The sequence below is a fragment of the Paramormyrops kingsleyae genome, chromosome 12 (genome assembly GCF_048594095.1).
Source record: "Paramormyrops kingsleyae isolate MSU_618 chromosome 12, PKINGS_0.4, whole genome shotgun sequence".
NCBI lineage: Eukaryota > Metazoa > Chordata > Actinopteri > Osteoglossiformes > Mormyridae > Paramormyrops > Paramormyrops kingsleyae.
In genome coordinates, this window is record NC_132808.1 from 14,890,598 (window position 1) to 14,904,878 (window position 14,281).

Here is a 14,281-nt window from a genome sequence, read left to right on the forward strand (position 1 = left end):
CCTAGTCTTTTACCCCAAGAAAAGTAAGAAAGCTGACAAAATATCAACAAGACAAGATTTCTGCATACTCCTGCAGTATTAGTAGGGGCATGTCCCTGCAGTCTATACCCAAATCTACGCCTTTGGCATGAGGCTATAATTGGAAACCCTGTGCTGAAATATCCACATACATACAGACACACACGGACACAAAGACACATACAGAACTTACATTTCGTTTCACTGAGCTCAGCTGTTGAAGAACAGAGATGTTAGTCAGAGATGATTGTTGTAGGACATAGAACATGATTTAGCAGCTTTGAAGTTCCTCCATTCAATTTTTCTTCTTATATTACAGCCATCCTTGATAACATTCTTTGTTAAAGGTTTTAATGAGAATCCTAATGTAAATTTTCAAAGTGCATGCAGTGTATATGAAAATCAAAGCGTAGTGCTGAGCTGAGAAAAGCAAAACAGACACATAATTAATATGGAATTCATGGATCGGTCAAGTCATGTCGAGTCACGTTTATTTATAAAGCACTTTAAAAACAACAATAACAGCTGACCAAAGTGCTGGACAAGCAAGGAAATACGACCTGATAGACAAACGGAGAGGGCAACACAAAGTAAACATGAAACAAAATGCAAAAAAAAAAACATACAGATAACTCATTCATGCTGTATTGAATGCCAGGGCATAAAAATGGGTTTTAAGATGAGATTTATAAACAGCCAAGGAAGGAGCTAGGCGTCTGTGCAATGGCAGCTCATTCCAGAGCTTAGGCCCAATCACCTCGGCTTTTTAGCCTAGAGGGAGGAATGACTAGGTGGATTTGGTCAGCTGACCTAAGAGCCCTGGATGGTGTATGAACTTTTAAAAGACCTGATATGTAGGAAGGTGCCAGACCATGTACAGATTTAAAAACGAATAAAAGAATTTTGAAATGAATCCTATAATGGACAGGGAGCCAAAGAAGGGCGGCGAGCACAGGTGTAATATGCTCACGCCTTCGCGTTCTGGTTAGAAGGCGGGCTGCAGCATTCTGGACTAGTTGAAACAAAGTAGTTTGTTTGAACTAGGTCAAACAAATGATTTCATGAAATTGAGTAGGATGGTTTATAGACCATCCCAGGGATCCATCTTCTGTAACTGCATGTCCTAGTCAGGGCTGTGGGGGTCTGGAGCCTATGGGGGCAAAGCAGGGAACAACCCAGGATGGGGTGCCAACCCATGGCAGGGCAGACTCACACCTATGGGCAATTTGGTGACTCTAGTTAGCCTCAGCATGTTTTTGGGCTGTGAGCTGAAGTACCTGGAAGAAACCCCACAGCAACATGGGGGGAGCATGCAAACTCCACACACATGGAACCCAGGTGGAGACTCGTACCCGGGTCCCATAGGGGTGAGGCAACAGTGCAAACCACCCTCCCCCCATCCTTCCATCTTTGGGATAATTGACAGATTTCTCCCTTGAATTCAAGGCTACGATATCTTAGCCAAACCCTACAAACAAAAAACACTCAGATATCTCAAATATCCCACAGTATTTTTACACATAAGTGTATATACCATCCTGTCTCTGCTTCCTGATTCCTGATTTGTCGTTTCATGTTATTGGGAAGAAAGTGCTGACAAAATATCTACAAACAAGATTTCTGCATTTTCCCACAATATTGGTAGGAACAAGTCCACACCACTCATGCCCTAATCTACGCCTTTGACAGGAAGATTGATAATTTGATAGCCTGTGCTGAAAGATGCATGTACATATATATATACATAGATACATACATACAGACACACAGATACATACAGAACCTACCTTCTCTTGTCCTGAGCTGAGCTGTTGAACATAGATATCAGTCAGAGGTTAGAGATGTAGCACATACAACATCATTTACTGTCGCAGTTTGATGTCCCTCTGTTAGAGGTTCCGTCTCGTACTACAGCCATCCGTGCTGCACACTCTTTGTAGAAGAATGTTTTAGTCTGAATCCTAATGTAAGTTTTCAAAGTGCATGCAGTGTATATGAAAATCAAAGCGTAGTGCTGAGCTGAGAAAAGCAAAACAGGCACATAATTAATATGGAATTCATGGATCAGTCAAAAAAATGATTTCAAGAAATTTAGTAGGATGGTTTATAGACCATCCCAGGGATCCATCTTCTGTAACTGCATGTCCTAGTCAGGGCTGTGGGGGGTCTGGAGCCTATGGGGGTAAAGCAGGGAACAACCCAGGTTGGGGTGCCAACCCATTGCAGGGCACAGTCACACCTATGGGCAATTTGGTGACTCTAGTTAGCCTCAGCATATTTTTGGGCTGTGGGGGGGTGGGCTGAAGTACCTGGAAGAAACCCCACAGCAACATGGGGGGAGCATGCAAACTCCACACACATGGAACCCAGGTGGAGACTCGTACCCGGGTCCCATAGGGGTGAGGCAACAGTGCAAACCACCCTCCCCCCATCCTTCCATCTTTGGGATAATTGACAGATTTCTCCCTTGAATTAAAGGCTACGATATCTTAGCCAAACCCTACAAACAAAAAACAGTCAGATATCTTAAATATCCCACAGTATTTTACACATAAGTGTATATACCATCCTGTCTCTGCTTCCTGATTCCTGATTTGTCGTTTCATGTTATTGGGAAGAAAGTGCCGACAAAATATCTACAAACAAGATTTCTGCATTTTCCCACAATATTGGTAGGAACAAGTCCACACCACTCATGCCCTAATCTACACCTTTGACAGGAAGATTGATAATTTGATAGCCTGTGCTGAAAGATGCATGTACATATATATATACATAGATACATACATACAGTACAGACACACAGGCACATACAGAACCTACCTTCCGTTCTGCTGAGCTGATCTGTTGAACATAGATATCAGTCAGAGGTTAGAGATGTAGCACATACAACATCATTTACTGTCGCAGTTTGATGTCCCTCTGTTAGAGGTTCCGTCTCGTACTACAGCCATCCGTGCTGCACACTCTTTGTATAAGAATGTTTTAATCTGAATCCTAATGTAAGTTTTCAAAGTGCATGCAGTGTATATGAAAATCAAAGCGTAGTGCTGAGCTGAGAAAAGCAAAACAGACACATAATTAATATGGAATTCATGGATCAGTCAAAAAAATGATTTCAAGAAATTTAGTAGGATGGTTTATAGACCATCCCAGGGATCCATCTTCTGTAACTGCATGTCCTAGTCAGGGCTGTGGGGGTCTGGAGCCTGTGGGCACAAGGCAGGGAACAACCCAGGTTGGGGTGCCAACCCATTGCAGGGCACAGTCACACCTATGGGCAATTTGGTGACTCTAGTTAGCCTCAGCATGTTTTTGGGCTGTGAGCTGAAGTACCTGGAAGAAACCCCACAGCAACACTGGTGGAGCATGCAAACTCCACACACATGGAACCCAGGTGGAGACTCGTACCCGGGTCCCATAGGGGTGAGGCAACAGTGCAAACCACCCTCCCCCCATCCTTCCATCTTTGGGATAATTGACAGATTTCTCCCTTGAATTCAAGGCTACGATATCTTAGCCAAACCCTACAAACAAAAAACACTCAGATATCTCAAATATCCCACAGTATTTTTACACATAAGTGTATATACCATCCTGTCTCTGCTTCCTGATTCCTGATTTGTCGTTTCATGTTATTGGGAAGAAAGTGCCGACAAAATATCTACAAACAAGATTTCTGCATTTTCCCACAATATTGGTAGGAACAAGTCCACACCACTCATGCCCTAATCTACGCCTTTGACAGGAAGATTGATAATTTGATAGCCTGTGCTGAAAGATGCATGTACATACATATATACATAGATGCATACATACAGTACAGACACATAGGCACATACAGAACCTACCTCTCGTTGTGCTGAGCTGATCTGTTGAACATAGATATCAGTCAGAGGTTAGAGATGTACAGTAGCACATACAACATCATTTACTGTAGCAGTTTGATGTCCCTCTGTTAGAGGTTCCGTCTCGTACTACAGCCATCCGTGCTGCACACTCTTTGTAGAAGAATGTTTTAGTCTGAATCCTAATGTAAGTTTTCAAAGTGCATGCAGTGTATATGAAAATCAAAGCGTAGTGCTGAGCTGAGAAAAGCAAAACAGGCACATAATTAATATGGAATTCATGGATCAGTCAAACAAATGATTTCATGAAATTTAGTAGGATGGTTTATAGACCATCCCAGAGATCCATCTTCTGTAACTGCATGTCCTAGTCAGGGCTGTGGGGGTCTGGAGCCTATGGGGGCAAAGCAGGGAACAACCCAGGATGGGGCGCCAACCCATGGCAGGGCAGACTCACACCTATGGGCAATTTGGTGACTCTAGTTATCCTTAGCATGTTTTTGGGCTGTGAGCTGAAGTACCTGGAAGAAACCCCACAGCAACACTGGTGGAGCATGCAAACTCCACACACATGGAACCCAGGTGGAGACTCGTACCCGGGTCCCATAGGGGTGAGGTAACAGTGCAAACCACCCTCCCCCCATCCTTCCATCTTTGGGATAATTGACAGATTTCTCCCTTGAATTCAAGGCTAAGATATCTTAGCCAAACCCTACAAACAAAAAACACTCAAATCTTAAATATCCCACAGTATTTTTATGCATAATGTAAGTGCATATACCATCCTGTCTCTGCTTCCTGGTTTGACATTCTGTATCACCAACCCATTGCAGGGCACACTCATATAAGCACACCTATGGACAATCTGGTGGCTCAGATTAACCTCAGCATGTTTTTAGGCTTTGGGGGGCTACTCAGCTACCCACAGGAAATCTCATGATGACCCAGGGAGAACATGGAAACATCACACATGGAACCCAGGCAAAGACTCAAACAGAGGTCCTAGAGGTGGGAGGCAACAGTGCTAACCACTGCACCACTGTGTCACTGTCACCTCCCCCCCTCTAAAATTTGATGGCCCATGGTGTGTTAATTGGATAAGAAGAACTCTAGTCCAATAGCCGGTGCAATGAACACAGTATGCTAATGTCAGCAACAACATCTTTACTCTAAAGACATTTTGCAAAAAGACATTAAACAATACTGGATTTTGTAAATATAAAAACATATTAACATTTATCTATCTTTTTTACTTGAAGATTTATACATCCAACAATGTAAGTTTTTCTCATTGTGTTCCAGTGTGTGTTTTTTACATCATGTGTGATTTGATACATTTCTCAGAACTGTAATAAAACCTACTCTTTAGAGAGAATGATTTTAATTGTTTTGTTTTTATTTCTTACCGCTTGAGTAGGTTTACACGCTTACCAACTATCAAAATGTGGTGATAAAATATTCTGCTACTGTCAACCTTGACCTAACTTTTGTCCTTGAAGATTTATACATCAAACAAGTTATTTTTTCCATTGTGTACATTATATACGTGTCAGGGTTGTTCCCATCTGACCCCATCCTCTGTGACCTGGCCCTGCTCGGCCAGCAGGCATTGCTGGCCATTCCGTCTTTCCCCCTCTCTGTCATAAAGTCCATCTCTGTCCTAGGTGTTCCGTCCTCATTTGGCCAGCAGGTGTTGCTGACCATCCTGTTCCCTCCTCTGTCTTAGTTCTATAAGCCCAGAGGCCAGCCTCATCTGTTATGTATGTCTTATCAGTTTTTCCTCTTTGGTATTGTGTGTGTTTGTCTTTGCTGTTTGTCCTCACTTTTGATTTACCCTGCTGTGCCTGCTTTTCTGTTTTGAGGAACCTTATGTTCCTAGTCTTCCCTATTACTTTTACCCTAAGAAAGGTAACAAAGCTGACAAAATTGGTAGGGGCATGTCCCTGCTGTCAATACCAAAATCTACGCCTTTGGCATGAGGCTATAATTGGAAACCCCGTGCTGAAAGATCCACATACATACAGACACATGCAGACACAAAGACACATACAGAACCTACCTTTCGTTTTCCTGAGCTGAGCTGTTGAAGAACCAAGATGTTAGTTAGAGGTGAATGTTGTAGGAGATTGAACATTATTTACTGTAGCAGCTTTGATGTTCCTCCATTTGAGGTTTGTTCTTATACTACATCCATCCTTGATGCACACTCTTTGTTAAAGAAGGTTTTAGTGAGAATCCTAATGTAAGTTTTCAAAGTGCATGCAGTGTATAGAACAATCAAAGCATAGTGCTGAGCTGAGAAAGCAAAACAGGCACATAATTAATATGAAATTCATGGATCAGTCAAACAAATTATTTCAAGGAATTTAGTAGGATGGTTTATAGACCATCCCTAGGATAATTAACAGATTTCCCCCTTGAATCAAAGTCTATCTTATCTCAGCCAGACCCTCCAAACAAATAACATTCAGAAATCTTAAATATTTCAGTATTTTCGTGCATCAGTGCATATACAGTACCATCCTATCTCTGCTTGACCTTTACAACCTTTCTTCATATAGACAGGAGGCTAAAATTTGATGAGATTCAGAAATCTGAAATATTCCACTGTATTTTGACATTACATGTTGTTGGAAAAAAAATGCTGAATATTAAGACAAGCCTTGTGAATATTTTTGATGGTTGACCTGAATGTGGCCAGGAGCTACAAAAGTCCCAGGTCCAGACAGCCCAGGAACTTGTAACCTGAGACCAGGTTCCCGAACTTTGGTGTAAAAGTGCCTATTGAAATGTCAGTATAACCCCTGAGGAGGAAAACAAAACTCTTGCAAGATCTGGTCTGTAAGCCTACTCTTCACCCTCATAAGGCACTTTCCTACCGAAGTTGAGGTACCTAGTTCCTGGTTCCAAGTTCCACTGGCTGTTTCAAATGGGAACTTTTGTAGCTCCTGGCCACTTTTCTGTGTCGCTTATCCACAGGACAACAGAAGCTGTGACATTTCTGCTAAATAAGCATGGGAGACACAAAAAGCTTGTAGGTTAAACTCCACACATAATTTCATATGAAACTACACTGCCACCTCAAAACAGGGAAAACAAGTCATTTTGTTAGTTATTGGGGGGATTGATCAATATTGAGTGTAAGTATTCAAAGTACTAGGAACATAAACAACAACCTACCATTTTTCCTTTTTTTACAGCAAATTAAAATTGCCATTACAGTTAATGCAAGAGCACAAAGACACCAGCAAGCCACCTTCCAGGGATAGGCATGCTGAAACAGCTCACCTGTGAAACAAGATGTCATATATTAGATTTATGTAAGCATGTTTTTTTCTGCAATATGCATAAACCTACAGAGTTTTACATTGTCAGTTTCCATACTACACCCACAGCTGTATATTTGAACTCTCTCCACTGACTTACCAAGAAAGCACAGCCACAGGACCAGGGGCAGAACTATAGGTAGGCCAGGCGTGATCGCCACTCTTGGTCCCAAACCCTCTCATACTGTATACAGTACATACAAAGTTTTACTGATATAATTTCTCCCAAGCTTTTAATAGCTAGAATATACTACTTACACTTCAACTGTGACTTGACTTGGTATACATTCTTATTATGGTGGGCGTATGGTGTAATTTTGAATTTAAAAAAAAAAAATCTGAAAAATCCCTACAACAAACTTAAAATATAATACATAGTAATGTTTTGAAGTCAAACTAAGCTGTTCCTTTTGTATTCTTTTTGAGGAATTTGCAAAAAAACTACAGTGCATGATAGGTAGGATCTAAAAGGTGCCTAACGTCCTCATCCGTCTGATGACATACAGTACATCAAGACTAGGAAGGTGCATGCCTGGTTTGTTGGTAACGAAAGTAATTCAACATGTTTAAAAGTAAAAGTGGGGCACAAAAAAGAAAGAAAAAGAAAAAAAAAAAAACTTAGAGCAAGTTCTGTTCTAATACGCTATTACATGCCGCAGGCCATCTGTTTGTTTGCAATTTTGCCATGTAGGCTGCGTTCTTATAAACTGCTTTTTGTTGGATATAGCCCGATTATATACCGTGGGCCTTTTAATTTGTTTGTTTGCATTTTCGCCAGGTAGGCTAAACTGCGTTTTGTTAGACTACATATTTTGGGATGTTTTATTGTAGTCTTTGTAAATATGTGTAACTGTATTTACTGTGCACATTATTTTTTTTGGATTATTTTAATTAAGTGTACAGTATGTCACTGATTTATGTTATATTATTATTATGCTTTGCAGTAATTTTATTGAGGTTAATGTATATTTATTTTACATTACAATGTTATGTTGAATGATCAGATTTAATATTAATTTATTTTATTTTATTTATAATCAGTTACAGCACTTTATTATTTCGGTTATATTTACATGTGTTATATTTAGGTTCAGTATGTTCCCTTGGTTAACCGTTTTATTAGTTCCTATCCGCCCTGGTACACAGGGGGACGGGTTTAGAGGGGAACGGTGGAGAGCGGCTGGGGAAAGAATTTGGAAGGTGTTGTTCTGCCGTGTTGGTGATTATTAAACGTAATTGTTACAGAAACTGTAGCCCGCTTACTACCCACAGCCCGAGAGGGAGACAGGCACACGTTACCCACTCATCAAGAAACCAGGGTTACATATGTATATAGTTTAGCCTAACTGTTACGATAGCGGGGCAAGGCGAGCCGGGAAGCAGGCAAGCAGAGCCGTGAATAAGGACAGACAGGGTTTAATAACGCACACTAGGAACAACACCATAACAATACAATGACGGATCTGTGGCCTGTACTACGAAGCGGGGTTACTGGCTTATCGGGGTAACTTGTTGGATTTAAGGTAGTCTGAGCAAAATGTAAGTGAGCGAATATATAGTCCATTTAAACTGTGGTACCTTAAATCCGACAAGTTACCCCGATAAGCCAGTAACCCCGCTTCGTAGTACAGGCCACTGGGTAGACAGACTGAGACAAGGACTAAATACAAAAAACAAGCTACTGGTAACGAGCCACAGGTGAGAACAATCAGGGAATCACACGAGGTAACGAGGTGGGCATGGCACACATCGGGATCGAACGGAGCGGATCGTGACACTAACTCAGCCACTTAAGGGAGCAAGCAAGCTCAACTAGGTGCCGGTCCGAAGCCCGGATTAATGGGGAGGGTTGATGTCAAGAAATAAAGAGACTGTATCTTCATTGCATCACTGATGTCAAAATGTGGGAAATATGTGGTTGTATAAATAAATGCGTTAAAGTAGGTTAATGATTCTGTGCTGTTTAAAAAGTTAGGCTACATGACATTTGAATGGGCTATACCCGGAGGCATGGACGCATTATGATAATGAGAAAGACGGTGCCTGCACACGAATTAACCTATACCCTATTCACTTAGACAATACACTGTAATTTTTGCAACAGAAATGGATGAGATGGGCAGGCAGCTGGAGGTGGAATTTTTGTCCTTGGTAAAACTCTGACGGTCTCCACACTGGTAACAACGTTGTTTTCTAGACATAGCCAAACAAATCTCCTCTGGTCTGAAAAGGCGTAGAAAACGCAATTTAGCCACTAAAACTTTACGGTTTTTGTGAGGGACAGTCGAATAATCTCATTAAGTTTTTTTGTGTTCTAGCACCTACACTTTAAAACTCATTTCAGCGCCGCTACATATACGTGCATGCGCGCGCGCGCGGGAGGGGAGGGAGGGCCTGATCTGTGTTTTGCCCCGGGGCCTTGTGTGCAGTTCCGCCACTACACAGGACACATATATTTTCATTATGCAAAATAAATATACATGTACCATTAGTAGATTTACTTTACACTGAAAAGGCTAAAAATCTAAAGTGATCCTTTCAGCAGAGAGGTTACCTGAACAACTAAGAAATCCAGTGTCTGGGCCTTTTACAGGTATGATGGACAAACAAGCCACTGGTCATCTACCAAATTAAGTTGATGGTTAATGACGAGCAAGATTATAAACCATAACTTGGAGGATACTGGCATGCTGCAGGAATTCTTATTTAAAAGTTTAAAATACTGTGGATGGATGGATGGATGGATGGATGGATGGAAATACTGTGCCAAACTTTAAATACTTTTAAATGATATAACTCACCAGATATTTCAACGACCTCCTCTCTTAGTAGACCAAGCTTCTTCTGCAGAACTCGACAGGTAAACCTGTTATTCTCTGTCTCATGTACAATGACACGTCCTCTCAAACTGAGAGAACCATCTGTGCTTCTATGTGTTTCTGAATGTTCAGCAGTGAGATTTTGACCTTCACTGTCCAACCAGGTAACTTCAGCATCAGGATACCAGCTTTGAAGTTCATACATAAAACTGATTGCTCTATCTCTGTATCTTTCAATGGAGATCAATGACTGGGTTCCTAGAGATAGAGACACTTTTTAGGATCTTTAAGTAAAAAAATCCAGACATATATACATATTACTGGTATAATAAAATCAAATATTTGAATACTTTTAAAAATACATATACTGTACATACCCATGATAATTATATCAATGGACCAATCATCGTGCGATTCTGTAGACTGAACAAAGCATTTATACCGGCCACTATCTGAACTTTTTACTCCTGTCAGCTTTAGTGAAACATTTCCTTTTGTCAGTTCTTCTGGGAACAGCGCTGCCCTTTCCTTGTAAGATGGGATCTGATTTGTAGTAATAGTCTTAGTATCTTGGTATAGATACACATACTCTGTGAAGTCCTTTCTGAACCACATGACCTCCATGTCCACAGCACTGATACTGGGCTTGAGAAAACACGGCAGAACCACATCTTCACCGGCTACAACCACAACAGGTTCTGAAGGACCAAGAACCTCAAACTTTTCTGAAAAGAACAGTAATACAACAGTAAAACATTTCATTAGTTAGTAAACAGCCATTTGTGCAAGACACACACAAAAACTTTAGTATTTAGTTTAGTTTGTCAGTGATTATGGAAATTATCCACTGTACCTGGTCTGGATACACTGGCATGTTGGAATAGCAAGAGGATGAAACAAGAGCATGAAGACCATTTGTCCTTCATCGCTGGACTCCAGGTATATTCAGGTAAATACAGGTTTATCTGTGAAAAATGGGGGAAATGAGAATGCAACAAAGGCTGTAGGGGAGACTGGGATGATTGTAACATGGGATAGTGGTAACAAAGTCTATTTAAATCAGGAATGAGGGACAAATCACATAACTCACTCTGCACATGTTCAGTTTAGTCTTTATTTCACAAGTGAAGAAGGAACTTTTATACAAGTTAATATTCCTGCTCTTAGCTGCAAGGTAACCTTATTCATGGCTAACACAGTCTGGGATAGCTGTAACAGTATTTCTCCAACTCCCACCAGGCCAGTCCTCAAGCTACACAACAGGGCACTTCTCAAGCTCAGTGAACTTCTGCATTGTGTCTGTGGAACATTTCAAAGTCAAAGGAAAATTGGCTGAAATGCAAAATCTGTCCAAGGTGGGCCCATCAAACCTGTACACTAGGAGGAATTCAATACTCCTGTCACCATGATGATTCTGAAGGTGAATAACATCTCACACACACAGATACACACACATGTTTGTAATTATATCTTGTGGGGACTCTCCATTCATTTCTATGGAGAAAACTCTAATCCCAACATGACGACCTTAACCCCTACCCAGCCCTAACTTTAACCATAAGTAACTAAACAAAATATGAGACTTTTGGTATTTTTAGTTTTTTAATTGCATTCACAGATCTTTGTGGGGACCTGAAAAATGGTCCACACAACGTCAACATAACAAGTTTGTATCACTTTGTGGGGAACATTTGGTCCCCACAATGTAATAAAAACCGAAAAACATATACACACACACACACACACACACACACAAAACAGGCAGACATGCATACCAGGTACGTCACTAGAGATTTCTGAAAGGGGGGAGGGGGGGGGGCTAAGCCTTTATCAGGGGGGGTCTGATGGAAATGGCTCAAATTATTTAAACTAATTAGTGTACATTTATTTGGGAAGGACAAAAAAACATTTTAACGGGGCTAAAGCCAGACTAAAATATGCCTAACGATGCCGCGGATGCACACTATTATTCAGTTATTAAAACTGGTACACAGTTGTTTGGTTTTATTATGATCTTTGATTTTAATTGTGATTAATATACATTGTACACATATGCAAACATACCCACAAATTTTGTTGAACAAAAAAATTATAAATATCATGAATCATTTATAATATTACATATAACACAGAGCTATGTTACTTATCACTGACTATGGGGTAAATTGTAATATTTCACTCCAAGTGTTTGAGCCTGAACCATTCATTGTCTGTTTGTGATACAGAGATAAATCCTGTGCTGTTTAATAGAAGACACATGCAGCTAGTTTGTATCAAATGTTGAATGTGATTCTTTAAAAGAGCTCTGACGTACAGGCAAAAATGTAAAAAAAATGTGACATCTATTCCCGGGCTCCCCTACATCAGAAATAACCATGTCTAAGTATTTTCCTTAAAAATATTTAAAAACAAATGTACCAATTGCTGATCAACGATATATCAGTATTATGGTGGGAAATCCTTTCGCATCTGTACCCAGTGGTTTTACATGAATTATGTGGTTTGAAGTTACCTAAAATTATCCTTAGTAACAGAACATACTATCATACTCATATGAGAGGAATTTAAATCAATGTGATTTAATATAATTTTTCACCATTTTTTAATCATATGATAATATTTCAAAGGTTGAACCGTAGAAAAAGTAGGTCTAATAGGCCTGTGGCACAACTGTAAGTTTCAAAATTTAAACAGTTTTCTTGCTTACCTGCAGATGCGTCACTATTCACAGACGTGTTTTCAGTTTTGCTAAATTAAGTCCTGCCTCCATAGAAGGACACATATCAAGCAATATAAGACACTATAAGTCGAACTTTATTACAAATCACTCGCACATGTTAAATTGACAGGAAGTCAAAAAAAACTTTCGTTTTACTTTTGCTTTTGGTGGAAACGTTATATTGGCAAAGGTCAAAATGCATTACTGGGTAAAAACACACAACCATATATCTGCAATCAAACGTTAAATTTATAAAGTGTTTAAAACATCACCTAGACTATACCGAATGTGAACAAAATATTGAAACACCTTAAGAATATATATATATAAATTTCTTATCAGTCCATCTAGAAAAATACTCCACACACAATGATACATCAAAACGTATTTTAAAATAAGACACCAAATACCATAATTGTAAGTGTATCAAAAGGTACAGTATAACATACAGCAGCTATGGCATGTAACGAAATTAACTATATTTTTTTATTAAAAAAATTGTCACACTCTGCTCGCTCCGCCCAACTGATGCTTCAGTCTTCCTCCTGGCGGAGCTCCAAACATAAGAACATAAGAACATAAGAACTATACAAATGAGAGGAGGCCATTCGGCCCATCGAGCTCGCTTGGGGAGAACTTAACTAACTTAACATGCATTGCCTGGTGCTCATTTCCCTTCCCTCACAGCTGTCTCCTGTTCTCCCCTTCGTTAGTCTTCTTTTTAAGTGCCTCCCAGTGCTGTGATCCCGGTCATTGTTATCTGTCATTGCCTGTAAATTCTGTGTTGTCATACCAATAAATTCCCCTGCATGGATTTTCACCAACCTACAGCCTGCATTTGGGTCGTGCCTTATCCGCGGACATGACAAAAATACTTCTGTAACGGAGCATGAAACCACTTTGCAAACCTTATATCAGTCTATTTGATCTATCCCTTCCCCAGTACACTGACTAAGTTGATTAAGTGGACCGTGTTTAAGAGGAATAGCTTTTCTCTGCCTAAAGAGGTGTGCTGTCAATCCAACATATGCAAACAGTCAACAGATCAAATACTCTGACCTGCCAGTCACTCCCCAGATCCCCACATATCCCTTTGATAAACCAGGTGAAGATTAGTTTTAAAGAAACCAACAGTTTAATGTTTAAGTAATAGTTTGTTAATGATTCATAATTGTATATTGATTTTGTTACATAGTGTTTGATAATGAAGGGCCCTTCCTTGCATCAGTAACACTGACTCGGTGAAGTCATTCATAAGCAGACAACTAATAGCACCTTTATCCATAGCAACTTGTTTAAGTAATTAATTAATCAATAATAATAAATTGTGTGTTAGTTAATACAAATGATCATACTTTAACTGGGGTACAATCATTTAGCAATCATTTATTTAGTTTTCAACCATTAGAAACCTATTTGTAAGTTGAAAATGAACACTTTTAGCACTTAGCAAATTTAAAATGACCCAATATGTTTTGATTTTAGACTCACCCAGAAATGTATTCTGAAAGTAGCAATGGAACCCAACTCCAACTAGTGACCCTACTGAGA

At 39.9% G+C, this 14,281-nt stretch overlaps 1 protein-coding gene across 1 annotated transcript in view; it reads right to left on the reverse strand.

Annotated features, from left to right (window-relative positions):
- Nucleotides 1-12,858, reverse strand: part of LOC111858110 (uncharacterized) — a 38,676-nt gene extending 25,818 nt beyond the window's left edge. The window contains exons 1-8 of the mRNA XM_072718464.1: nucleotides 12,719-12,858; nucleotides 10,865-10,976; nucleotides 10,389-10,736; nucleotides 9,994-10,269; nucleotides 7,047-7,154; nucleotides 5,926-5,946; nucleotides 3,870-3,890; nucleotides 2,842-2,862 (exon numbers count right to left, since the gene is read on the reverse strand). Of these exons, the coding sequence (XP_072574565.1) occupies nucleotides 2,842-2,862; nucleotides 3,870-3,890; nucleotides 5,926-5,946; nucleotides 7,047-7,154; nucleotides 9,994-10,269; nucleotides 10,389-10,736; nucleotides 10,865-10,937 (868 nt within the window). The 5' untranslated portion in view covers nucleotides 10,938-10,976; nucleotides 12,719-12,858. The remainder of the gene's footprint in view (nucleotides 1-2,841; nucleotides 2,863-3,869; nucleotides 3,891-5,925; nucleotides 5,947-7,046; nucleotides 7,155-9,993; nucleotides 10,270-10,388; nucleotides 10,737-10,864; nucleotides 10,977-12,718) is intronic.
- Between the last annotated feature and the right edge of the window lie 1,423 nt (nucleotides 12,859-14,281).